The sequence below is a fragment of the Aotus nancymaae genome, unplaced genomic scaffold (genome assembly GCF_030222135.1).
Source record: "Aotus nancymaae isolate 86718 unplaced genomic scaffold, 86718_ANA_hifiasm-v0.15.2.pri h1tg000006l, whole genome shotgun sequence".
NCBI lineage: Eukaryota > Metazoa > Chordata > Mammalia > Primates > Aotidae > Aotus > Aotus nancymaae.
In genome coordinates, this window is record NW_026988417.1 from 25,614,589 (window position 1) to 25,642,422 (window position 27,834).

The window sequence follows — 27,834 nt, forward strand, 5'->3', positions numbered from 1 at the left end:
CCACTCACCCCTTGGACCAATCACAGAGGTGTGTAGGAGTACGGGAACAAAGTAAGGAAGTCTGTTTTCAGAAGAATGGCGGTTAGCACCATAAGGACACCGCAAACTCTCACTGCTATAATTTGTGTCCTAGAGGGAGATGTGGTATGTAGTGTTTTCCATATGTCTTGGACCTCAGAACTCCGTTTTAAGGGGATCTTGCCTCCAGGAATTTACTTTGAGAACACTAACCTATAGATTAAATGTACACTTTACTGTCATGGCATTTAAGGCTTGAGCCGATCTTACCCCACTCTGTGTTTCCAATCTCGTCTTTCAGAATTCTGTGTTACACTTCAGCTACTTAGCAGGTTTATAGATAACTAGTTTTTCTTTTTGTTTTTGTAGTGCATCTTTACATTTTCTTCTTGGCTTTTTTTGTTTTAACAAACTTAGTAATTAAAATCTTCCCTTAGGCCGGGCGCCGTGGCTCATGCCTGTAACCCTAACACTTTGGGAGGCGGAGGCGGGCGGATCATGAAGTCAAGAGATAGAGACATCCTGGCTAACACAGTGAAACCTCGTCTCTACTAAAGATATAAAAAATTAGCTGGGCATGGTGGTGGGTGCCTGTATACACCAGCTACTGGGGAGCCTGAGGCAGGAGAATCGCTTGAACCTGGGAGGTGGAGGTGGCAGTGAACCAAGATTGCACTATTGCACTCCAGCCTGGGCGACAGAGTGAGATTCTGTCTCAAAAAAAAAAAAAAAAAACTTTATATCCAACATTTTTAAAATCCTGTAAAGAGACAGACTTTTCTGCCTTATCCTTAGTTATTCCTTAGTTATTCCCTTTTCCTTAGCAACCAAGAAGCATATGTTCATTGCTCTTCCTTCCCTCCCTTTCATTTTGCAGGTGACTTTAGTGGTGTTGCCTAACCACCAGCTCACTGAGAAGATTCTAATTAAGCTGTTTCATTTATGAACTAAATTTCAAATTTATGAAGACTTTCTAATCTTTATCTTCCTTATCTGTTCTGTGATATTTAATACCATTGATTATGTTCCCTTACCTGAAGGGACCAGGTTCTTCCTTTACGCTGGGACCAGGTTCTTCTTTTACACTGGGACCAGGTTCTTCTCTTTATTTGCAGACTCCCATCGCCTCCAGTGGCATAACTGGTAAAAGTAGATCCATTGGAAACAGCAGCACATGAGCTTATCTTACCATTCATGGATGTTTCACTTCAGCATTCTCTTCGTGGGTTTTTTTTTTACTGTGTAAAAAAAGTTTGAATTTCATAAAGCAAACCACAGTGAAAAAATTGACAGAGGTATTCACAGATTAAACATGTTGAACTAGAATGGCATTTGCTGTAATTTCATGTTAGTAAAATTATTTTTGATAAAAATAAAATCTTTTCAATCATTGGAGCGTCGGTGTTTTGAGTAAGCAGACTCCTTTCGAAGTAATTGTTCCATGGTGTTCTTCAAATAGTTTTTTTTTTTTTTTTTTTGAGACGGAAGTGTCACTTGTCACCCAGTGGCGCGATCTTGGCCCACTGCAACCTTCACCTCCCAGGTTCAAGTGATTCTCCTGCCTCAGCCTTCTGAGTAACTGGTAATACAGGTGCGTGCCACCATGGCTGGCTAATTTTGTATTTTTTGTAGAGATGAGATTTCGCTCTGTTGGCCAGGCTGGTCTCAAACTCCTGACCGCAAGTGATTTGCCTACCTCAGCCTCCCCAAGTGCTGGTATTACAGGTGTGATCCACTACTCCTGGACTCTTCAAATAGTTTTTAACTGGTTTTCATTTAGAATGAAAATTTTATCTAAGGAAATTAGTAAACAACAGACTTCAAAATTTACAATGTGTTTTAAAGTAGCTATTCAAAAAATTGAATTTTAACTTTTTCACTAATGTTTTTTAACAGTTCAATAATAAAACATAGTAATTCTGTTGGCAAGGATTCTTCAGCACCTGTATGTTTTTTCCAATAATAAAATTTTCACTATTTTCTCATTTTGAAAAAAGACCCTGGATGATTGTGATACCTTACCACTGGAATTTTTTGGGTTTATCCCAATAGTTTTTAACTCACGTGACCACCATCCCACTCCACCCTCTTTCCTGACATTTGGCACCATCTGGAGACACTTTTGCTTATCACAGTTCAAGGAAGGGTGCTACTGGCACCTGCGGGGTAAAAGCTAGTGATGTTGCTATAGTCTTACAATGCACAGCGCAGTCTTCCACAGCAGAAAATGATTTTCCCCAGGATGTCAGCAGTGCTGAGATAGAAATCCTATTCATTGACACAGCCTTACTCTATTTGAATGAAAAGCATATGGGCTATTATTTGGCGGGCTTTAGTATTTATTGTACTTCTTTAGAGTATACTGCCTTGTTTTATGGCTCCTTAAGGTGCAGAAAGTCAGTGATCAAGCTTTAATTGACAGAGAACATGATTTTTAATGTTTAGCATTCTGTTTAATAAAGCGAAGTTTGTTTTTATTGTTGAAAGAAGCTATTTGGCAAATTACTCTTACAGGACAACTATTATTCATGATTACCTTGAGGCTCTAGTTACTTTTTCAGGAATTTGTATTCTAAATATGAAGGAAAACCAGAGCTGTTGCCCTGCATTCATCATAAGTACCTTGAGATCTTAGACCTGTGAACAGTTACATCCAGTATTAGAAACCAGCAGAATGCCCAGTGCCAGGAATAGTAGGCTTTCAGTAAATCTTCAGTGGGAAGATGGATAAGTGTGCAGTTTACCTAGTGTACTTGCAAAATTTGTGCTTCGCACATTGGGTAAGATGCCTGATCATTCATTCATTCCTAGGTCATTTTTAAGTTTGTTCTCAAAGCCTCAGTGGAAGTCCCATTTTCTCTCCCCCTGCCATCTGTGTAGTTATTAACTATTGAAGGTTGAAGTCTTCTTTCTAAGAAAATAATTGTAATAGCTAGAAGTTACTCTGACACTTGCTTTCCTCAGTTTGTGAGACTAACTTACTTTAAAGTGTGTGTGTGTGTGTGTGTGTGTGTGTGTGTGTGTGTTTTTCCCCACAATATGAGGTATTACTGTCTTTATTTTACAGGCTTAGTGATTGACAAACCCTTATTAACAGACCCTGATCTATTTCACACCAAAGCTGTACTCATAACCATTAACAGTATAATTTTGTCCTCACAAGCTAGACTACCTAGATTTGAATCCTCGCTCTTCAGTATCATCTTAAAAAAGTTACTTCTACCCAGTTTCTAAAATGTACATAATAGTATGTTACCCTCAAGGTTGTTGGTTATGTTGAAAATTGCTTAGAAGAGTACTGGCAGAGTGATTGCTTAATTTTAGCTCGTTTAATTATTATAATTAAAATCTTTGTAGAAAGGATTTATGACTGCCTCGGATATTATCAAATACCAAGTTTGTGTCCTGTTTTACCTGAGTTGTCATGAAAGGGATAGAAATGTAAATAGGGTCTTGTTTTTAAAGACTTTGTTGTCTATTTGGGAAGACAAGAAAAATAAACATGAAATCTGACAAACACAATGAAGTTACTGCTACATGATGTAGTAGAGACTACAAATGCAAATAGAATTTAGTATCGGGAAATACACTTAACAGCTTAAAATTACAAATGTATAACAGCTCTTCAAGTTTTGTGCTGGGAAATTTTGTGCCAGTTTTGTCAGGATATTGGCCTTCTCTTGGTTTTACTTTTGTTTTCTTTTCTGTTTTTTTTTTTTTTTTTTTTTTTGAGATGGAGTTTCACTTTTGTTGTCCAGCCTGGAGGGCAGTGGCACAATCTCGGCTCACTGCAACCACCACCTCCCAGGTTCAAGCAATTCTTCTGTCTCAGCCTCCTGAGTAGCTGGGATTACAGGCATGCGCCACCATGCCCGGCTAATTTGATATTTTCAGTAGAGACGGGATTTTTTCATGTTGGTCAGGCTGGTCTCAAACTTCTGACCTCAGGTGATTTGCCCACCTCGGCCTCCCAAAGTGCTGGGATTACAGGTGTGAGTCACCGTGCCCAGCCTGCTTCTGTTTTCTTATTCACCCTGAACTTTATGTTCAGTCACCTGACTTTATGACACCTCACATCCCTCATCATTGTCACCCTCTCCAGGCTGCATCTCTAGTACCCAGCAGGTTTGAGAGCATGCAATCCCTGTTCCCTCCCTTGGAATGTTAGTGGGAATCAGCACCATTATTTTTGGATTCCAGCATTAGCTGGTCCTTTGATACCAATCTTCAGTCATTCTATTTGTCTATAGTTAGCTTCCTTTTCCATACCCTGGAAGGGATTTCCAGTATTTACTGCTGTTTTCTTATCCATTAGACATCATGATGGCCTCTCATTTTACGAATAAAATAGAGGATTTCAGGCTTAACTCCTGCTTATGTCCTTCCCCCAGCTGGCATCTGTTAGACTTCTTGCTGGAATTAAAGTGCTCTTGACTTCTGCAACATCTCACCTTTGATGTGTGAAAGCCTATTTATTTGTCTTGTCTCTCTGCTTTTGAATCCTTTCTCTAGAAATAATAAATAACTAAACAACTAAAAAGTAAAATTAATTACATACTATTTAATTAATTTATTTATTTTTTGAAATATAATCTCACTCTGTCACCAGGCTGGAGTGCAGTGGCGCGATCTTAGCTCACTGCAATCTCTGCCTCGTGGGTTCAAGCGATTCTCCTGCCTCAGTCTGCTAAGTAGCTGGGACTACAGGCATGTGCTACCACGCCCAGCTAATTTTTGTATTTTTAGTAGAGACAGAGTTTCGCTATGTTGGCCAGGGTGATCTTGATCTCCTGACCTCGTGATCTGCCTGTTCCGGCTTCCCAAAGTGCTGGGATTACAGGTGTAAGCCACCATGCCTGGCCTAATTACGTTATTTTTTAAAAACCTTAATAAGATCTCTCATTGCCTTTAGTTTAGATTGAAAATTCAGTTTCTACAGTATTGATTTTCTGTAATGGAGTTGAGAGAAAATTGACGGATGATCCTGTCCCAATTCACAAAAGGATGGATTTTTTTTTTTTTCATTTTGAGTTCTTCTCTGGATCTCTAAAAATTTTACTACATGCTACTACTTTTTTTATACTTAAAGGTTTAATCATAATGAATAACCTAGGTAACAATACTTCTCCTAAAAGTACTTCATGTATTTTCCAGGATATTCTTTTTTAAGTTTTATTTTAGGTTCAGGGTTACATGTGAAGGTTTGTTACGTAGGTAAACTCATACCATGGGGATTTGTTGATTATTTCATCACCCAGGTATTAAGCCCAGTACCCAATAGTTATTTTTTCTGCTCCTCTCCCTCTGCCCACCCTCCACCCTCAAGTAGACCCCAGTGTCTGTCATTTTCTTCTTTATGTTCGTAAGTTCTCATCATTTAGTTCCCACTTGTAAGTGAGAACATGTGGTATTTGGTTTTCTGTTCCTGCATTAGTTTGCTAAGGAAGATAGCCTCCAGCTTCATTCATGTTCCCAGAAAAGACATAATCTCGTTCTTTTTTATGGCTGCATTATATCCCATGGTGTATATGTACCACACTTTCTGTCATTGATGGGCATTTATGTTGATTCCATGTCTTTGTTATTGCAAATAGTGCTGCAGTGAACATTTGTGTGCGTGTGTCTTTATGGTAGAATGATGTATATTCCTCTGGGTAAACCCAGTAATGGTATTTCTGGGTAAACCCAGTAATGGTATTGCTGGGTCGAATGAAGGCTCTGTTTTAGCTCTTTGAGGAGTCGCCATACCGCTTTCCACAACAGTTGAACTAATTTACACTACCACCAACAGTGTATAAATATCCCCTTTTCTCCTCAACCTCTCCAGCATCTGCTATTTTTTGACTTTTTAATAATAGCCATTCTGACTGGTGTGAGTGAGGTGGTGTCTCATTGTGATTTTGATTTGTGTTTCTCTAGTGATCAGTGATATTGAGCTTTTTTTCGTATACTTATTGGCCACACGTATGTCTTCTTTTGAAAAGTGTTCATATCCTTTGCCTAATTTTTATCGTTTTTTTTTAAGGAATTTGTTTAAGTTCCTTATAGATGCCGGATATTAAACCTTTATCAGATAGATGCACAGTTTGCACATATTTTCTCCCATTCTGTAGGTTATCTGTTTTCTTTGTTGATAGTTTCTTTTGCTATGCAGAAATGTATTACCACTTTTATCATCACCTGTTAATGGGGTGATATTTGAAATAGCTTGAACTTTTATACTTAGTATTTAAGTATACAAATGTCAATTTTCAAAGCCTTTCATAGTTTGACTCTATCATTGTCAACCTTATTCATGGCCATGGCTCACCTTAGAATCTCACAAAATTTGTTTCAATTCCTGACTGCCACTATTCACTGTAAGACCTTGGGCATGACAGTCAAAATGGTGTTAGCAGTACTTACCTTTTCGGATTATTAGGATTAAATAAAATAATGAAGTTAAAGTGCTTTGTTCAGGGCCTGGCACATAGTAAACACTCAAGAAACATTAGCTACTCTTGTGTTATTGTTGTGGCTGCCTTACTCCTTAGCCTGAATGTGCAAAGTTATTCATGCCTTTGTTCACTCTATTTTCAGGCCCTGGAACACCTTATGCTTTCCTCCTCCCACTTCTTGTGCCGACTTCTCTCTCGGAATTAGAGCTTCTAAGAAACTTTTCCAAGCATGTAATCCTTTACCATCCACCCCTGTCTTTACATAGGCATTCCGTCATTGGTGCTTTTTGTACATATCTCTACTTGGATTATTGCATTTCATTACACTTTGGACTTTGAGTTCCTTTTCAGTGGTAGGGACTAGTTCTCAGTCTATTTATATCCTGGTGTTACTGTCCTGCCTTGCAGCTAACAGGTTTTTTCAGTTGGTAAATATAAATGCTGTCATCTAGGTTATCTTATTTAATCCCCTCAGCCACCCTGTGAAAGGGAGGTGTTACTGTCTTCAGTTTCCAGTTAAGGAATCAGGCTGGTTGAGGTTAAATGATTTGCCCCAGGCTACTTAGTGTGTAAGTGCTGTAAATCTAGAAGTCCTCACATTTAATCATTTATTACTATTGTATAGATAGCCTCTTACACCTGATGTTCGTCTTTATAATATCAGTAGAATAACATTTAAGTTTGAGATGTGTAAGACATCCTAAGGAATTGGGATTCTGCTGATTCAGAATCATTATAGTTTCATCTGTGTAGGCATTGCTTTCTTTTTACTATAAAAATTGCTTATTTAATATTTCTTAGCAAAACAATTGGGTATATAAATGCATTTAAGATACTGAACTTTGTATAGAGCATTTGCTCAATAAACATGTAGAGTTGTTTATACTTAAAAGAATTGACGTATTTTTTTCAAAATTCCTATTTTCACTGATTTCAATTAGCCTTTATTAAATTTTATTTATTTAATAATATCCTTGAGATAATTATGTATTTGTATGTGAATGATAGGCCTTTCTTGGTCCTTATAGGATTGTCATTTTAGGATCATTTGGATGACCTAATGACTTGTTACGCCCTTTGTGTTCAGTGAAAAACATTGCTTCTGATAGCTGGGGTAGGGAAACATTATTAAACTACAAAATTACTGCATTTTATTAACTTTATAATATTTTAAAGTCACATTAGCAGTGTATATGTTGATTCTAGTTATTCTGGAAGATGTAATTGTGGTTTGAGTTATATCATAAATTTCAAAGAATGTGAGACCATTTCTTATTTTTAAGGTTTGCTTATTTTAAAAAATATTTATAAGCATTCTCATTACAGAGCATAGTGATGAAAGACTTCATCAAGAATTTCACCTCCGTAACAGTAATATTTATATTTGATTTTAGGGAAGCTATGCGAAATTATTTAAAAGAGCGAGGGGATCAAACAGTACTTATTCTTCATGCAAAAGTTGCACAGAAGTCATATGGAAATGAAAAAAGGTAAGATTATTGTTTTTCTGGTGGATAGTTAATTGTAGTTACCACATGAATTATGCCACTTATGTTACCACATGTCAGAGGTTGGCTTCCATTACTGGGTTCATTTGCTAGTACGAAATAAAAAATAGAGGATTTGTCTCTGGAAGGAGAGAAACAGTGAATTGTGGTATACTTAAGACAGAAGGAGAATTTAATAAAGGTCATCTGGTTAAATCCCTGATCTTACAAAATGAAATAATTCACATTTTTTTGGGGGGGGGCGGCTACATAATATTCCCCAACTACTTGTGTGATAACGCTTATTCACAAAGAAGCTTTTCTTTTGGTGGGAAATGTAGTTGTTTAAACAAATGTGACCCGAAAAGTACCGTTTTGAAAAGGAACAGGCTAAACATGCTCTTGATCCTAAAATCCTCTTGAGCTTAAGTTAGTTGAGCTATGGAGAAAACTCCTGGCCCTGTCTCTTGATCCTATACCTGTCTGGGTTGCTGTTAAGAAGAAACAGCAAAACTGAGTTCATACTCTCATATTGCCTGAATGTGGACTCAACAGAAATTACCTATAAAGTAGATTAACCAAAATTAAATTACAAGGTGATTTTTAAAAAATTATTTCTCACAGCATTCTATAAATTTCAGCTTTTTTGTGTGTGTAATTGGGGACTTGCACACCAAGTTGTTTCTTCACTTGGTACCTGTAATTTTCTTGTGAATAGTTTCTTGAGTCTCTCTTTCAAACAGCATTTTTTGGTTAAGCATTTTATGGAAAAAGCCTGCTTACGGAGAAGGATCAAAGGTTTTTTTTAATTGGCTAGAAAGATAACCAACTGAAAAGAAAAGGAGTGAAAACTAAGGTTTGGGGTTGAGGAAACCTCAGCTTAAGAGAACGGAAATGTAATATGTATGTGGTTAAATTAACTTATATGCTAAAAGAGAATTAGGAAGTTCCTTGAAGCTGACTAGATCTGAGCTGAGAGGAAGGTAAAGCTTTTTTTTTTTTTTTGAGATGGGGTCTCACTATGTTGCTCCAGCTGGAGTGCAGTGATATGATTTCCACTCACTGGGCTCAGGTGATTCTCCCACTTCAGCCACCTGAGTAGCTGGGACTATAGGCACTCACCACCATGCCCGGCTAATTTTTGTATTTTTTATAGCGGGGTTTCACTATGCTGCCCAGGCTGATCTCAAACTCCTGGGCTCAAGTAATCTGCCTGCCTGCCTCCGCTTCCCAAAGGATTACAGCAGGCATGAGCCACCATGCTTGGCCAAGAAGGTAAAGCTATTTAATTGGTAGTTTTATCCTCAAAGATGAATAAGCAAAAACAGTATCTATTATTCATACTGCCAGGTGTTGTTATTCAGGCTTACTAAATTTCTGATTGTTTTATCTTACTTTACTAATAAAACTTAAACACTGATTTAGGGTTAAATATGGGAAGAAGTTGGTATCTGTAGTTTGGGACATTGCATATCAAATCAAATTAGTGGTCCTTCCCCCCCTGCCCATGAAATTTATACTAGAAATTCAGTATTTTTTTCCATTAATGAAATTTTGTGTTTATAGCAAGTTTTCTGCTTTTTAAGAAAAACAGAAAAAGTCAACACCCATCATTATGGAAGAAGAATCTAAAAGGCCAGCTGTGCACCTCATAGTGAATCTTAGGTAGAAGCAGTTTCATGTCTGCTCCAATCATGAGCCAGACATTGTTCTGAAAGTGCTTTATAAATATTTTAAAGTTATAATCCTCAGAGAAATTTTGTAAAGTTGTCATGTTATGAACCAAATTCTGTGGGCGAAGAATCTAAAGATCAGAGACTTTAAATGTGTCCAGGTTGACATTAGTTGGGAATCTCTGGAGCTAGGATTGGAACTCCTGAGGGCCTGATTTCAAATATTTACCCTTTTTGCTACCCTGATTGCCACAGCATTCCATTTGCGTTTGAGTGTTGGTTATCTAGAGCAGGGCTTGAGGAGGAAAAGATCCTTTAACAACATAAACTTCGTAAACTTAACTTTGCCTAGTACTATCCCTTTTACCATTACCTAGCTGAGACTGGGCTAGCTCTAACTGAATTATGAATAGATGTATGTTTATCATATAGCTTCAAACTTGGGCAAGCTGCTTTTCTTTCTCTGGATTTTTGAAGATGCATTTTAGTACAATCGAATTCACTTATTCTTTATTTATGATTGGCTATTGTGTGCCAGGTTTTATGCAAAAGGACCTTTACCAGGAGTTTTAAAAGTCACTGTGTCATTTAATAACTGAGACCCAGTAGAGATAACAAAAGGGGAAGAGCTATTTAGAAAATTGTGTTAAAGTCTAGATAAGGTTTCTGTTCGTAAATACAACCCGGCATGGTTACCCACGCCTGTAATCCCAGCGCTTTGGAAGGCCAAGGTGGGTGGATCACTTGAGGTCAGGAGTTCAAGACTAGCCTGGCCAACGTGGTGAAACCCCCATCTCTACTAAAAATTCAAAACAGCTGGGTGTGGTGGCAGGTGCCTGTAATTCCAGCTACTCAGGATGCTGAGGCAGGAGAATTGCTTGAACCGGAGGAGCAGAGGTTGCAGTGAGTCGAGATCACACCACTGTACTCCAGCCTGAGCAACAGCAAGACTCCGTCCCAAAAAAAAAAAAAAAAAGATGCATATGGAGCTCGTAGTGGTTTTTATAAAGTTAAAATGGGAAAATTTAGCCTTATCTTTTATTGTAGTAGCTTTAATTTTTAAATTGTTTTTGAGACGGAGTCTTGCCTGCGATCTTGGCTCACTGCAACCTCCGCCTTCCAAGTTCAAATGATTTTCCCGCCTCAGCCTCTTGAGTAGCTGGGATTACAGGTGCCTACCACCACGCCCAGCTAATTTTTGTATTTTTAGTAGAGATGGGCTTTCACCATGTTGGCCAGGCTGGTCTTGAACTCCTGACCTTGTGATCTGCCCACTTCAGCCTCCCAAAGTGCTGGGATTACAGGCGTGAGCCACTGCACCCAGCCTGTTTTCAATTTCTCTGTATTGTTTGGGCATGGCCTAGCTGGTCTAAAACCCCAGTCAAAAGAAAGTTTGAAGAATCTAAACTTTGAAGTTGTCTAAAAAATGAACAAAAATGATGAAAAGGCCAGAGTAACTACTTTCCTTTATTTTTACTGATTTGTTGTGTTAAAAATTTCAAAGTAGACATCCATTACTTTATAATAAAGGGGAAACCCATTAAATGTAGTTGATTGTTAAAAAAAAAAAAACAGATGTTAGTAAGGGACTGCTAATGCTAGTCTGCCCCTCCAGATGTCTGGCAAACTGCTGGATTCAGAGAAGAGTTCTGGGCTCTTACTTGTTGGTGGAGTGTCACAGTAGGAAGAGAAGATCTTCCTTCTTTCTTGGTGATCCTGGTTCAGGCCCTTTTGAAGAGATGCAAAGGCATAAGGCGTGAGGTTACCTGGGGGCATGATCACAGTCCTCTTGGCTATGCCTTTTTGGCATCAAAATAACTCCAGTGAGTAATGCTTAAAAATACTTGGTTAGGAAATTTTATCCCCAAGTTTTAAATTATTTTTAATATTAAGTATGGTAACTAATAACTAATATTTATTTGCAAGGCACATCTAGTTACTCCATTTATATTAGTGATTAATTTCTCATTAAGGTGTTCTCAAGTTAAAAAGTACACTTTTTAAAAGATTATTTTATCTAGAGGAAATGTTAATACATCATTTGACATATTAACATTCAGCTTTCTCGAAGGAAGTAGTAGCAGTAACGATTCTGTTGAAACAATTAACAGTAAAGCCATTTAGACTGATTCTGAAGTCATATTGAGATTTGTGTTAATTGGCATAATTGTGGTATGCAAAAAGTTCCTAAATATGGTCCTTGTGAACTGAATAATCATCATAGGTTAGTAGTCATTCTGCAAAGATAGCGAGATAATGCAAATGTCGTGAGTTTGGATTCTGTTAACCTAACTTACTTTATATATCAAGATGGACAAAAAACCTTCTTTGAATTTTTAAGGCAGTTTTCAGACATCATCTCAAGATCTGAGAGAAGAGTTGTTGAAACAGTCTTTGAAAATAAAGACAACTATGAAAGGAATAAAATCTTAAATGTGTGCATATCGCCACCAAGTGGCCGAGAAAGTATTGTTTGTCATAGGTGATAGAGCTGCTGGGAAAGATGAGAAAATAAAGGCAATGTATTTCATAGGATATCTTTTTATAGCAGCAGTTAAACTCTGTAAGCTAACCACTTACTGGTCAGACTTTTCACTGAGTGTCTGATACATATTGACCAACTGCCCAAATTTAAAAAAAAATGTTGGTTTCATACACCTGGCCTAAAATACACCACGTAAGATATATTTTAGGCCAGGTGCAGTGGTTCACGCCTGTAATCCCAACACTTTGAGAGGCCAAGACAAGAGGATCTCTTGAGACCAGGACTTCAAGACCAGCATGGGCAACATAGTGAAACTCTGACTCTGTCTTTAAAATTGAATAAATAAATAAATAAAGATGTATTTAAGTTTTCTTCTGTTAATTTGTTGGCCTTTTATTTTTACCCCACTCCCTTTAGTTTCTTTTGCCTGTATTCTTGCCCTTTTTTTTTTTTTTTTGTATCTATGCTTTTATTCAATCACTGTATTGTTACTGAAGTCTGAGTAACAACTTGATTCATTTGCTGTATTTTGGGGATGATGATATTGGGATGTTTAAGATGTGATTCCATCAGCAATACAGAAATAATTTCAGTGTTTAGATTATATTGGATTTGCTACTTCCATGATGGCTTTTTGAAATAATTGTGTGTTGACTTTTTTTTTTAAAGACTCAGAGCCTATTGAAAAGTCTTCATTTTTCTTCTATTTATTACATAGTTGGAGAACACTTTCAAGATAGAACCTTTTGGTCAGTGTTTTGAGTAGAGAGTTTTTTATCAACCTGATTTTTACCATTTCATGTATTTTGTCACAGTGCTTTTGAGAAAACCAGTACTATTCATTCTTTTATCAATTTAGCTCTCTTTATATTTTTCCAATGTGAAATTAAAAAGTACCATTTATGATAGCTCATTGAGATTTGATTATTGTATTTGGTATACAGGTTGTGCATTCTCAATCCAAAAAATCCAAAATGCTCCAAGATCTGAAAACCCTGGGTGCCAACATGACCCTGCAAGAGTCTCACTCTGTCATCCAGACTGGAGTACAGTGGCGTGATCTTGGCTTGCTGCAACCCCCTCCTCCCGGGTTCAAACGATTCTCGTGCCTCAGCCTCCTAACTGGGACTACAGGCATGTGCCACCATGCTTGGCTAATTTTAGTATTTTTAGTAGAGACAGCATTTTGCCATGTTGGCCAGGCTGGTCTGGAACTCCTGGCCTCAAGTGATCTGCCCACCTCAGTCTCCCAAAGTGCTAGAATTACAGGCATGAGTCACTGTGCCCAGCCTGAAGCATTTTAGATTTAGGATGTTCAGCCCTCAGTATAAATGCAAACAATCCAAGATCTGGAAAAAAAAAATTCAAAACACTATTGGTCCCAAGCATTTTAGATAAGGAATCCACGAGATATACTAAAGCACAGCTCTTTGAGTTTTATAGCTGATACACCAGTTTACTAAGGAGTCTGAACTTCAGTGTTCAATAAAATCTAACAGGAGATTTGTTTCCAAAACTGATGCCTTCTCAACCTCCTGAGAGTGTGCCAGCCTAGGTATTTGACTCTGTGCCATAGTAAGCATTGGGTGACTCCCAGCATTAAAAGCCAGAAAGCTCCCCTTTGTAGACTTGAACTGAACCCACTCCAAAACTAGCCCAGCTAATCCAGGCTTCCCTCCAAACTTAGAGTGACCTGGAACTGAGCCCTTTACCTTGGCTGTGACCTTTATATCCTTGGCCTTAGTGTAAGTATACAAGGATGAAAACTGCTCTTTACTATTGGATTAGATAAATATGAGAGGACTACAGAGGCTTCCCTCCTCACTCCATTAAATCCCTAGGGCCTCCTTGGTCCACTTGTCCATTATCTCTGGCTTTGCTGCCTGTTAATGCTCCTCCTGCTCTCTACTCCAGCCACTTGGTTCTGTTGGTTGTTTCCCCACTGTTGGTCAGTCCTTTCTACCTCAGAGCCTTTGCACTGACTCTTTCCTCTGTGGAAATGCTCTTGCCCCAGATGGCCACATGACTTTAGGTTATGATTCAAAGTCATCATCTTAAGGAAGCTTTTCCTGGCCACCTCGGGTTGTCCCCATTTCAGGTACCCCTTGCCTCCTTTATTTTTTTCTCTCCATACATATGCACATTATTTACTCATTTATCTGTTTTTGTTACCTTTCTCCTATTAGAGTGTAAGCTCCATGAGGACAGGAATTTTGTTTAGGTTTTCTTTTGGTTATTTTTACTACTGTATCTCCAGTATCTGTGACATACTCAGGCTGTAATAAATAATTTGGAGAATTAATTAATATTAAATAAACCCAGCTTACTTCTTGTAAGTCATATGTAACTTGCCTCTAAAGTAGTCTGTTTAGGGCTGAGCAAAAGGCAGGTATCATTATATATTCAGAGTCAGTTCAGTAGATAGTATTGTAGAGACTGAGGAGGAAGCAAACAAGAAGTAGATATTCCCACCTTCAGGAAGACCTGAGAGCCAGATCCAGCCTGCTGCTGTCCGTATACACATGCATATATGCACATAAAGTTTCTTTCTTTTAGTCTGCATATTGTTGGCCTACAGAGTGTTAATAAATATAAATCAGTTGCCAAATTTGAAAAAAAAAGGTATTTCATATAAAATTTGATTTCAGGCATCTATTGAACAATTATGGGACCAACACTATGCCTGCATACCCATAGTTCAGCTACGTGAATGTAAGCGGGTATATACACACCAGTAGCTGATTATCGTTGCATATAAGCTCCAGGTTTTCTTACATTAGCATTAAGAAAATTAAGCAATTTTATGTACTAATACAGTAACGGTACAAAAAGTGAAAGTGACTAGGAGGCTGTGTGTTTCAAGAAAGAAGGGAAAGAACCAACTTCTTTGGTTCTAAACTAAAGATATTCCTAACTAAAGGATATTCCTAATTATTATTATTATTATTATTGTTTTGAAACAGAGTCTCACTCTCATCCAGGCTGGAGTGCAGGTACATTGTCACAGCTCACTGCAGCCTTGACCTCCCAGGCTCAGGTGGTCCTCCCACCTCAGCCACCCTAGTAGTTGGGACTGTAGGTTCCTGCCACCATGCCCACTAATTTTTGCATTGTTTTGTAGACACAAGGTTTTGCCATGTTGCCCAGGCTGGTCTCAAAATTCTGAGCTCAAGCAATTCACCTGCTTCTGCCTCTCAGATTGCTAGGATTATAGGCATGAGCCACCGTTCCCAGCCTGGATATTCCTGTTTATTGTATACCCTGTTCACCCATTTATATTACTTATGTGGCTAATGTAGTTAATTTGAGTTTTCAGGCCCCCAGAGAGATATGACACAGATGTTTTAAAGTATGTCTAAATCAGCATTATAATTGCGCAAATGCGAATTTACACCCTATGTAAGGACTGGATTGATGGTCTAAACTATGTAAAATATGAGCCTGGAGCTAGGCTTTGCAATAGATAATATTTTTAATTGCTAAAGAAAAGATTATGAGAAAGTCATTCTCAAAAGAACTTGAGGGTGGTTTTTGACAACAGACAAAACAAACCTGTGGTTGTCTATGGGTTGAAAGAATATGGTGTTTTGTTCTTTTTGCATGAAACATTTCTCAGATATCTACAGTGCAGCAGGTGTTTCAGGTATATATAAAATTCCAAGCTATATAAAACACAGCAATTCTCATAATCAGAATATCCATTTACTTTTGACTCTTTTACTTAGTTCTATTAATATTTTGGATGTTTCTACTTGGGACAATGCTTGAATACAATTTTCCAGGTTAATTACCACATAAAGTTAAATGCAGTATCCATAACAATAATGTCACTCATTAATGATTTTGTCATTTTGAATAAGCCTTAATTAGTAATTACAGATTTTATAGTGGTTTATCATGCTTTTAATGTGTTAGAGTACACTGGATTTGCTGAATTCCAGTAGTTTAGAACTCTGAGCCATATGAAAATACAAAGATAAGTTCTGTACTCTAAAAAGTAACTGTACACGCAATTCCAGTATTTTACCTGAACAGATATAGTCATTGTAGAAGTCTTGATTTCTGTGCCGAGCGCATGATTATTTGCATTACAAAACGCTTCACCAAAATTTTTCATTGGGAAATAGGTGCATTTCAATATGATTTTGTATTCATAATGTTCAAGAAAAGGAAGTGCTTTCTTGAATGTAACTGATTTGTGCTTTTTGGCTTTTTTCCCCATTCTTCTTCAGGTTTTTTTGCCCTCCTCCTTGTGTATATCTTATGGGCAGTGGATGGAAGAAAAAAAAAGAACAAATGGAACGTGATGGTTGTTCTGAACAAGAGTCTCAACCGTGTGCATTTATTGGGATAGGAAATAGTGACCAAGAAATGCAGCAGCTAAACTTGGAAGGAAAGGTAAATCAAGACTGCTAGTTCATCAGAAAGGGGTACCATGGGACCAGAATATAGTTTTCATATTCATTTTTGTGATGGAGATTTCTTTCTTTAATAGCTGTTGGTAACAGGACCAAAAAATATGTCTCTCAGATAACTTTGGTCTAGTCATTCCTGAAGCTTAAGCTGCTGACATCGGAAGGTGGCATGCAGAAAGCTTCCTCAGCTTGCAAGCAGTTTTAGCAGACTATAAATCCGATTTCTGTTGGAAGCCAGTAATAAATTGAGGAGGCTGGATGCTCATCTTCTGTTTGACAGAGGTTTGATACTCAAATGTCAACAAAAATACACTGTTCAGTAATGTTTTACTCTGCTGTCTTAATCTTAGTTTTATACTAGATATAATGATATTTTGGGAAACATTTATCTGGGTTATAAAGATCATAAACGTTTACTCAACATCAGTGTGAAGCAGAGTGATACTCTAGACAAGAACAGCCACAGTTGGCTTTACTCAAATTTTAGTGTGTGGTGCAGGTTCTTTAATTTCTAGGGAAAACAATTTATCAACTAGTTTTACTAATTTTCTGAATTTAGAAAGCAGTCAGTCAAGCTATACCTTTTTTTTTTTCCTTTCCTAAGACGGAGTTTTACTCCATCACCCAGGCTGGAATGCAGTGGTGCAATCTTGGCTGACTGCAACCTCTACCTCCCAAGTAGCTGGGACCATAGGTGTGCATCACCATGTCTGGCTAATTTTTTTTGGTAGTGACAGGGTTTTGCCATGTTACCTAGGTTGGTCTTGAACTCCTGAGCTCAAGCAATCCACCCACCTCAGCCTTCCAAAGTGCTTGGATTACAGGCATGTGCCACCATGTCCAGCCAATCTGTACCTTTAGTATTGAAAGTTTTTTATTCACTTAGAATTTAGCTGTGATTTTATTTTTCCTTGCTACCTATAATTTGGAAAATGGTTAGTCTGATCTCAATGACTATATAAATGTCTTCTAAAATAGTGCATAAACAGCTATTTCATTATTTGATAAATCTTTGTTGAATATTTTAGTGTTTGCTTTTAGTTGGCACTAGGGATATAGGTTGGAAGTAGTGTTGAGGGAGGTGAGCTAGGGGATTTGTATTCTCAAATTCAATTTTAGTCATTTTACAGATAGTACTACAGGTCTTAATATCAGCCTCCTTCAAATTTAGCTATTTGTATGTCATTTATATCTTTATAGTTTTTGTCAGTAAGATTTGTTGACTATATATTTTAAATTAGATTTGGGATAATACTTACTACAATAAAAGTTGTTTCATCTTAAACCAGTAAAACTATTTCTAAATTATGACCCCTGAGCTAAAGTAACGAATATATTTAAGTGGTGGGTTGATCTAATAGATCTTAGTCTTGTCTCATCTGTTTTCTTGTTACCTAGGAAGTCTCAGAGTTACATGCCTCCAGGCTTCACATGTAGACATTCAGTACTGTGAATGAGTGGATCAGATAGGTAGTGAGAAGCTAGGGATTCTAGCTACCTGTGTATGTAACTGTTTAATCCTACTTCATGCTCATTTTAACCAGTTCCAGCTTCCAGTAATTTTAAGTAAAGTAATACCAAACAAACCAACCAATAGTACCACTGCTTACCTTTCGCAGCATTGTGGCTTAGTAGTGTTACATTAAAATTTTGTACTTCAGGGGCTCCCTCAACATGGAGATCTTACGGCTGTTTTTGATTATATTTTTCTTTAACTTCCACAGTATACCCTTTCCCTAAGGCCTAGAAACTGGCAGAAGAGGAATAGAATACCTGAAAGCTTGAGCATTTAACTAGTATTTAAAATACCTAGTAATAGGATAGTACAGTATCTGTAAGTCAAAATTATATGTTAATTTTAAGGAAAAATGCTAATAGGGAAGTTTTTGTAAAGTAAGACTGGTGAGAGTCAATAGAAGGCATCCCACACAGAAAAAATATATATATAATCGTGTGCTTAGAGCATAAAGGTATAATAACATGATTTTGACCAAGGTAGGCAAAGATGTCCTGAGCAGTGGATGCTGAGCTTCAGTAAGAGGCACTTTGCTCTTGTATGCCTTGCTTAACCTCCATTCACTGAAGGAAATACCATTTTCTTTCAATAGTCTATTCAGTAAGTGATACAATTAGTCATTGAGAAATATGGAAAATTCATTTTGCATTTTTTGATATTTATACTTAAATACAAAAATTACTTTTAAATATTTACTACAACAAAATTCTAGTCTATCTAGCCCTTTAAATTTATGGCTATGACGTTTGGCTGTCTGTAGGTAATATGTTGCATCTCAGATTTTGTTTAATGTTTTTAATTTGTTAAAAACTTTTAAAAATTTTATATTTTATATAGGTGTAGCTAGGTAGGTTGTGCAACAAGGATTACTTAACACACTTGTGTTTTTCTTATTATTAAACATCATATACTCTTGCTAACATTTTGTTTCTGTAATTCAAACATTTCTGCAGTATCACTTTGCAGCATTAGATTTGGTATTTCTTCTTCCTTTCAGGGCAATGTCTTTATTGCCTAAAGGTCTTGTTTTCAAAGAGTGTTTCTAGAGAGATAATTATATGCCATTTTCTCTTCTAGAATTCCATTAGCTAATTTAGCCTTTTAGAAAAGCAAGGCAAATGTAATTTTAGTTTTATTTGCTTATTTTCTATGAGTCAGTGACTTTTTACTTCTTAATGGAATTTGAGTAGTTTGTGGTCAGTGGCCTTAGAATTTTTTAAAAATAATAGTTGCCATAAAGTTATCTTGGTTCTGATTTTTGTGGATTCAAACTACTCATTGTAGCTAGGGATATATTTCATTTCTTTCCAAGGAGATATATGTATGTTAGTTTTTTCTAAACAAAATGCAGTTCTTTGTGTGTAGGTCTTATTATCCAACCTTTTCTTTTTTTCCTTTCTTGTTTGCGGATATGTACTATTTATGCTAGATTTAAGTTATTTTCTCTTTCCTGATATGGAGCTTACCTTTTAATTTTAACACTAAAAATTAAGCAATCAACATTTTTAAGCTTTCCCATTAGAATATGATTCCCTTCATTTAGATATACATTTCATTTTTGCTTCCTGTGACTGTCTGCTTTAGTACCTTGATACCCTTTTTCATAGACTTCATCTTATGGTCTAGAACAATTTCATTGTTTAGGCTTAATTTGACGTTACTTCAGTGTTGTCATTTTTAAGAGTATGGCAGACCCATGGGTATAGCAGCTCACAGATGCTGTCTCTGAATGTGTTGGAGATCTTGGGTGCAAGGAGTAATGTGACTGCAAAGTGCTGTTATTTTTTGTTTCTTTATTCATTTTGAGACAGGATGTCGCTCTGTCACCCTGGCTGGAGTGCAGTGGTAGGATCACAGCCCATTACAACCTCTGCCTCCTGGGCTCAATCGACCCTCCCACCTCAGCCTCCTGAGTAGCTGGGACTACAGTCTTGCACCACCATGCCTGGATAAATTTTGTGTTTTTCATAGAGATGGGGTTTTACCATGTTGTCCAGGCTGGTCTCGAACTTCTGGACTCAAGCAGTCTGCCCACCTCGGCCTCCCAAAGTGCTAGGATTACAGGAATGAGCCACCACCCCGGCCTGTTTTTATTTTTATTATTACCATGATTAGCTTTATCTTATTTTTGCCTTCTACGGAGCAGAATCTCTCAAAGCGTTTACCAAACTTTTGATTTTTAAAAACTTAATTGAATGTATAATGTTCAAGATGGCACCTGAATTTTCTCATATAGCTTTGCTATGAGAAATACAGTAATCGCAGTAATTTTGTCTGCTGCCAAGGCTGTCTGTGAGTAAAATTTTAAAGATAAAAACCTAGAAGGCATTAACTGTTTCCTGAGTAGCATTTGCTCTGCTTTTTAAAAGGAAGATACAGCAGAGGTAGTTGAAGAAACTTGTTTAGCTTAATTTTAAAGCAGAATGTTGATCTTTTAAAAAATATAATTCAGATATTTTAGATACTTACACTGTGTTTCAGCATCATTTATCCTATCTGGAAAAGCATAGTAATTTAGACCCCTCCCTAATACACAGGGATCAACAGAATAGGAAAGATTTTAGAATTGTCTCATATAATATAAGCAGTAGCATTTTGAAGTGTCTTTGCTGTTTGTAAAGTGCTGTAACTCTTTAATACTATCTTTTCAGTTATCAAAATTTGAATTCTGATAAACTGATGTACATAATGCCTTGAGCATTTTCTCTATTACCTTTAAATTAACTTCTTTTGGTAATACAATATGACTGGTCCTTTTGGGCAAAGTTAATCATTTTAAAAATAGTTCTTTAAAGTATACTTAAATCTCTTTCTGGTTTAAGATATTTTGTAGTCATCCACTTTGTTTTCCTCAAACTTATAAGTGATTGTTTTCCTCAAACTTAGAAGTGATTACTCTAGCTTTCGGCTATATAAAGAAAAACATTCTATGCACTATTTTGAGAACTGCTAAAATCTTTTACATAATTCTGTTGAATTCTGATAGCCATATATATATATATATATATATATATATATATATATATATATGTATTTTGCAGAAAGATAGTCATTGATTTTTTTAACTGTAAAAATTCCGCTTTTAAAAATTACTGCTGTAACATTGAGTGATAATTCCATGGCACAGTTGTAGAGCTATATAAAACAAGAAAGGACTATTTTTTAAAATGGTCTTTTAAAGATGATACAATAGATGACAGTGTTTGTGTTTTATAGACTTTATAAGGAAGGTTTTGTACTTTTCAGAAATCAATTTCAGTAATTTTTACAGTTGATAATTTTTGTAGTTGGTTTTATCAGCTATCCATTGGAATTGTGTTACTTATTTTCACTTAAACCATGGCCATTCTGAGTTATAGGTACTACATAAACAAACAAGTTTTTGCTGCTATTAAAACATTACCTTTTTTTTCCACAGAACTATTGCACAGCCAAAACATTGTACATATCTGATTCAGACAAGCGAAAGCACTTCATGTTGTCTGTAAAGATGTTCTATGGCAATAGTGATGACATTGGTGTGTTCCTCAGCAAGCGGATAAAAGTCATCTCCAAACCTTCCAAAAAGAAGCAGTCATTGAAAAATGCTGACTGTATGTATGCTTGAGTTTTCTTGTCTCCAACTCCCACCATTAATAATTAATAATAAATAATTAAGAGACTTTTTTAAATTAAAAATTGCCTTTTCAATAGCCAATTTATTCATTCTTTTTTGTTGTTGTTGTTCTTCCTTTTCAAGATTTTTTTTTAAATTGTACTTTGGGCTCTGGGTACATGTGCACATCCTGCATCCTGCAGGATTGTTACATAAGTACATACATGCCATGGTGGTTTGCTGTCTCCACCCCCCTGCCCCATCACCTACATCAAGCATTTCTCCTGGTGTTATCCCTCCCCGCCCCCTGCTGTCCCTCCCCTCTTCCCCCCTCCACCTACCCCAGTGAGTGTTGTCCCCTTCCCTGTGCCCAAGTGTTCCCATTGTTCATCACCCGCCTATGAGTGAAAGCACTTGGTGTTTGGTTTTCTGTTCTTGTGTCAGTTTGCTGAGAATGATGGTTTCTAGATTCATCCATGTCTCTATAATGGAAATGAACTCGTCATTTGTTATGGCGAGTATTCCATGGTGTATATGTGCCACATTTTCTTCGTCCAGTCTCTCACTGATGGGCGTTTAGGGTTGGTTCCAAGTCTTTGCTGTTGTAAACAGCGCCTCAACAAACATACGTGTGCATGTGTCTTTATAATAGAACGATCTATAATCCTTTGGGTATATACCCAGTAACGGGATTGCTAGGTCAAATGGAATTTCTGTCTCTAGATCCTTGAGGAATTGCCACACTGCCTTCCATATGGTTGAACTAATAACACTCCCACCAACAGTGTAAAAGTGTTCCTTTTTCTCCAATTCATTCTTTACTAATATTTTTGTGGCCCTTTTTATTCTTTTTTTTTAAAAAAATTGTAAATCAACAGTATGTGGTCTAATGAAGCAGTTCTTAACAAGAGCTGGTTCCTCAGTGCTCCCAGGGACATTTTGGGGAAATGGGAAGTTTTCTCTTTCTGTTGTTACAGTGACTACAGGGGGTGATGTTGGCTTTGGGTGTCTTGAGTCTGTGATGCTGAATTGAAATGTCCTGCAATGTTCAAGATAGTTCCCATTCCACAAAGAATTGATCTACCCACAATGTCAAAAAGCATCCCTTTGAAAAACACTATTAATTAAATGGGCTTTGGCAGGCCTTCCTGAGAATCTAAACAAAATTTGTAATGTGGTTGCTCTGGCAGAGACTGCTGTCTCATCAGACTATTTTTAGACTACCAAAGAAGTATACTGTCTGTTTGAATTATAAATTTAACCTCCACGCCCATTTTTCTTTTTTTAACTTTTTATTATGGAGACTTTTTTTTTTTTGACATGGACTCTCACTCTGTCGCCCAGGCTGCAAACTCCATCTCCCGGGTTCAACCAATCCTCCTTGCCTCAGCTTCCCAAGTAGCTGAGATTACAGGGGCCCATCATCACGCCCAGTTGATTTTTGTATTTTTCAATAGAGACACCCCATCTCTACATCACCATGTTGGCGGGAATGGTCTTGAACTCCTGACCTCAAGTGATCCACTCTCCTCGGCCTCCCAAAGTGCTGGGATTTTGAGCCAGTGGCTGGCTGAGACTTTCAAATGTGTATAAAGGGGAGAAACCATCCACCTAGCCTCAACAGGTTTTATCAATTCTGTTTCATTATCTCCATCACCACCAACACCTCTTCGTCTTCTAATTGCTAGCATATTTTAATGTAAATCTCATCCTGTCCTTTCAACCAGAATTTCTGCAATAGTGACTAATAATGCATTTTCTTTTGAAACATCATTATACCTAATAGAGTTGACAGCAGCTCTTTAATGCCATCTAATATCCTATTCCATGTACAGATTTATCAGATTGGCCAACAATGTTTTTATAGTTTTTTTGCTTTGTTTTGTTTTACAGTGCTTTGTTCAAACATGGATTCAGACAAGGTCTATGCATTTTAGTCTGTAATAGTTTCTTCTCACCCTCTCTCACCTTTGTTTTCCTTATGTGTCATTTATTTGTTGAAGAAACTGGATCATTTTTCCTGTTGTGGAATTTCCATATTCTGGGTTTAGATTACGTGTTTCTCTCTCTCTCTCTCTCTCTCTCTCTCTCTCTTATTTTCCATGAACTGGTGGTTAGACATAAAAACTTTCAGAACTAGTTGGTAAAGTATACATTCATTTCCATTGGATCAAAAGTCATAATATCTGATGATCCAATTTTTTTGTCATGTTAAGATCGATTATAGTATTTCAGCTTTTGTTAGTCTAATCCATCCATAAAGTTCCTCAGCAAACGTTAACCTAATGGTTTTAGTAGCCATTGATGATGCTTAAACCCCTTTTATTAAATGCTGCAAAATGGTGATATTCTAATTTTTTAAATTCATAACTTCTGCGTTTGTTAGCTGGAGTTTTTTCTACAAAGAGGAACTTTGCCGTATCAGCTCTCTGCTTCAATTGTAGTATGTAATGAAAAGGCAGGATTAGCTGCTTGATTGTTTACTCATTTGCAGAATAATGATAATATTCCTTGAAAGTGACCAGTGGGATTTTAGGGTACTTGTTTTGCTTGCTTTCTTTTCATTTTGTCTTATTATTAGCTCACGGGTTTTTTATATTGGTTGTATTTTAGTTCATTCAGTCCACTAATATCACTTAGTTTTTTTATGAAAAATTTTCAAACACAAGTAGACAGAATTGCGTCATAAAATGAAACTTAATGTTCATTCTCTAACTTCAACAGTGATCTTAAATTCAACCAATCTTCATCTATACCCATACTCCAGCCCCACTTTCTTCTGCCCTTATTTTAGTTTGATGCATATCTAATCAGTGTTCAAATTTAAAATGGTCTAAAATGTCATTTAAAAAATCAGATTGCTTGAATCAAAATTCAGATCTACCACGTAGTACAGTGTATATTGTGACATGTCCTTGAGTATTCTTTAGGGACACCCCCCAACTCTTGCAATTTATTCAAGTAAGTTGAGACATTTGGCCACTAGAGATTTTCACATACTGGATTTTGCCAATTTCATTTATTTGGTATTAACGTATTTTCTATAAATTGGTAGAGTCAAAAAGAAATAAGAGTGGGGGTGCTATTTGGAAAGACAGATTTCATTCAGTACTGTTGCAATAGGGGAAAGAAGACTTAAGTTCCATTTCAAAATACAACAGACAATTGGGGATGTATAGCCAAGGAGCAGAGTTAGAGGGTCAATGGATGGAAACTTACTAAAAGGAGACATCACAGGTAGGGGATTTCTTGCTGACCTGACTTAGGATTTCTGCTAAAGTGATCATAGATTCAGAGTAGGGGATAATTTAGGAGGATTCTTGCTACAACTGTGCTAAACAGACTGATGACAGGGCTCAAAGATGAATACTAGTTGAATGCTCAGGCAGCCTGCTTAAAAGTTTGGTCAAGGAGAGAATTGTCTAGAATCTTGATCAGATTTAAGTTTGTTGTCCTTTGGTTCTTGTTTTCTTGCTGAAAAGCAAAGCCTACTTTATAGGTGGTGGTGTGCTCCTGCATTTCAAATAACACAGTTTTATTAACTGCTTTAACTTTGTGGTTGTACTGAATATTAGTTTCTTGATGGCTGAGAACATATTTCACATTCAGAATATTTTTCTGCTTACATAGACTTATTTTCAAGAAATTTCATACAGTACTTTAAGGTATTTAGAAGAAAGCAGGATTTTCTAAAATCACAATATGCAGAGGCATTTGTCATCAACTTTGATAAACATCCTTCTAGTCCCTTTTCTATGCATGTATTCTGTGGAATTGGATGCAAACACATATTAAAAATATATACATTTGCCTAATGGAACTACAGTATACAGAGTATTGTATAGTGTGCTCTTCCATTCAGTGATATTTTCTTATCAGTATATTTAGAAATACATCATTTAAATAGGTCATTTAAATTTCTACTAACATTTATTATTTAAAAATTTTTTTCTTTAATAATCAGCACCACATTAAACATTCTGTGTAGCTTTCCCTTTAAAACTATTTTTATGGATGTTTGATATCATCAGCTGGATATTATTAGTAACAGTTACTTTGATTTTGTTTTTGGTATTATCTATATTGTCTTGGAAGGTGAAAACATTTGTCAAACTGTTAAATGATAATAAAGAATAATTATAAACTGCCAAGCAGAATTTCCTTCTTGTGCTCCTTCCCTACCTTCTGCTCCAATCACATAAATAAGAGCTGTTTTTTTCTTGCAGTATGCATTGCCTCAGGAACAAAGGTGGCTCTGTTTAATCGACTACGATCCCAGACAGTTAGTACCAGATACTTACATGTAGAAGGAGGTAATTTTCATGCCAGTTCACAGCAGTGGGGAGCATTTTACATTCATCTCTGTGAGTATAAAAATGTGCATTTAATGTTTTTAGTGTGAAATTGTTAAATTCTTTCGATAATGAGATACATGGATAGATTGTTTTGTCATTTGCCTTATCATAAAATGAATTCAAAAAGATGACAATTTGATTTCTTTTTCCACCCACTGTAGTGGATGATGATGAATCAGAAGGAGAAGAATTCACAGTCCGAGATGGCTATATCCACTATGGACAAACAGTCAAACTTGTGTGCTCAGTTACTGGCATGGCACTCCCAAGATTGGTATGGCTCTTCTTTTGCTTTAGTGATAACATGAAGTAAAAATTAATTCTTTAAACAGGAAAGCCACAACATTCAAATGTAAAAAACATACCTCAATTTTATGCCTTTTAATTTTAAAAAATATGTTAGTAATCACTGCTGTTTATAATTGACAGTTATACCATAACTTATTTTGAAAATGCCTTAAGGTAATTAGCCAGTTTTTACAAGTACATTCTTAATGATTTTTTTCTTAAATGATTTCCAGTAAATTTTGGTGGCAATTTCCTTTTTGGCTGTTTATCTGAAGCTGTTCAGTAGAGGGCACTATAAATTGCGTTTCTTTTCTTTACTAATGTAGCGATATACTGTATTCATTTTTTGTGGTACCTGCCATATCCCAATGTAGGACCAAGTTTTCAAAAAGAAGAAATTCTTATTCCTTTTAAAATATAAGCATAATTTTTGTTAGCTTACTCTCTCACAAGAAGATAGATTTATTAAAACTTAAATAAAATTGGTATTTCTGACTTTGGGAGAGGGGCATAAGATTTAGGGCTTTTGTTCAATAGAAGATGTTAAAACTCAGCCAGGCATGGTGGCTCACACCTGCAATCCCAGCACTTTGACAGGTGAAGGCAGGAGAAGGAGAGGTGACTAGCCCTGGTATCACTTGAGCTGAGGAGTTTGAGATTAGCCCTGGCAACATAGTCAGACTCTGTCTTTACGATAAAAAGAAAAAAAAATTAGTCAGGCGTGGTGGCGCACACCTGTAGTATCAAGTGGAAGTGGGAGGATAACTTGAGCTCAGGAGGTCAAGGCTGCAGTGAGCGGTGATTGTGCCACTGCACTTTAGCTAGTGCAACAGAGTGAGATCCTGTCTCAAGAACCACAGAAAAGGAGATCTTGAAACTGTAAAAATTACTTTTGCTAGTAAAATGAAAAGTCCTCTGTAGTGCCACCCCCTTCCCAATTTCCTTCTTCTTTTCTGAAACAATGCAATTTATTTATATTAAAAGATGAAGGGGATTTATGATTAAGTTTGATTCAAGGTCAGATGGAGGAGGTTGGGCGAGTAGAACATTTAGTATTGTTTCTAAACATGCCTATTTATTTTTTTGGTGAAATACTCCACTGGCTTATATTTTCTGGAGCTATTTCAGCAGAGGCTGGGTTGATCTACAGTTTTCTAAACCAGTGATTCATTTCTTTGTTATCGTTTTTTGTTTTTTGGTTTTTTTTCCCTCTGTCATAATTGTACAAGGTGATTTTATTTCCCATTTCAATGCAATAGGTTAGAAGACATGAAGTATAGTAACAGTAATCGGTAAAGCTTTGCAGCTGAGACAAATTATAATAAAAAGGGTAATGTTAGGGAATGAAGGGCATGAAAAACAGAGCAGAAGACAGAAGTAAGCAAAAAATCTGAATCAGCATTTATTCATTTTTTTCTCTTCTCATTCATTTTCTCTGTTCGAAGGATGATGTTTGTTTGCTTTGGTGTTAAATGCTTGTATTGCAGAAACACAATTTCGGAGGATGATTCTTCCGATCACCGATAGTTTACAATATGAACCACTTACAAAACAGCCCCAAATTT

The 27,834-nt window shown here is 36.6% G+C and overlaps 1 protein-coding gene across 3 annotated transcripts in view; it reads left to right on the forward strand.

Annotated features, from left to right (window-relative positions):
- The window catches only part of RBPJ (recombination signal binding protein for immunoglobulin kappa J region), a 107,228-nt gene that overhangs the window by 68,398 nt on the left and 10,996 nt on the right, over nt 1-27,834 (forward strand). For all 3 annotated transcript variants that reach the window (XM_012472429.2, XM_012472430.2, XM_064366207.1), the window contains 5 exons: nt 7,850-7,945; nt 16,333-16,498; nt 21,450-21,624; nt 25,853-25,990; nt 26,143-26,255. In XM_012472429.2, coding sequence (XP_012327852.1) covers nt 7,850-7,945; nt 16,333-16,498; nt 21,450-21,624; nt 25,853-25,990; nt 26,143-26,255 — 688 coding nt within the window. The remainder of the gene's footprint in view (nt 1-7,849; nt 7,946-16,332; nt 16,499-21,449; nt 21,625-25,852; nt 25,991-26,142; nt 26,256-27,834) is intronic.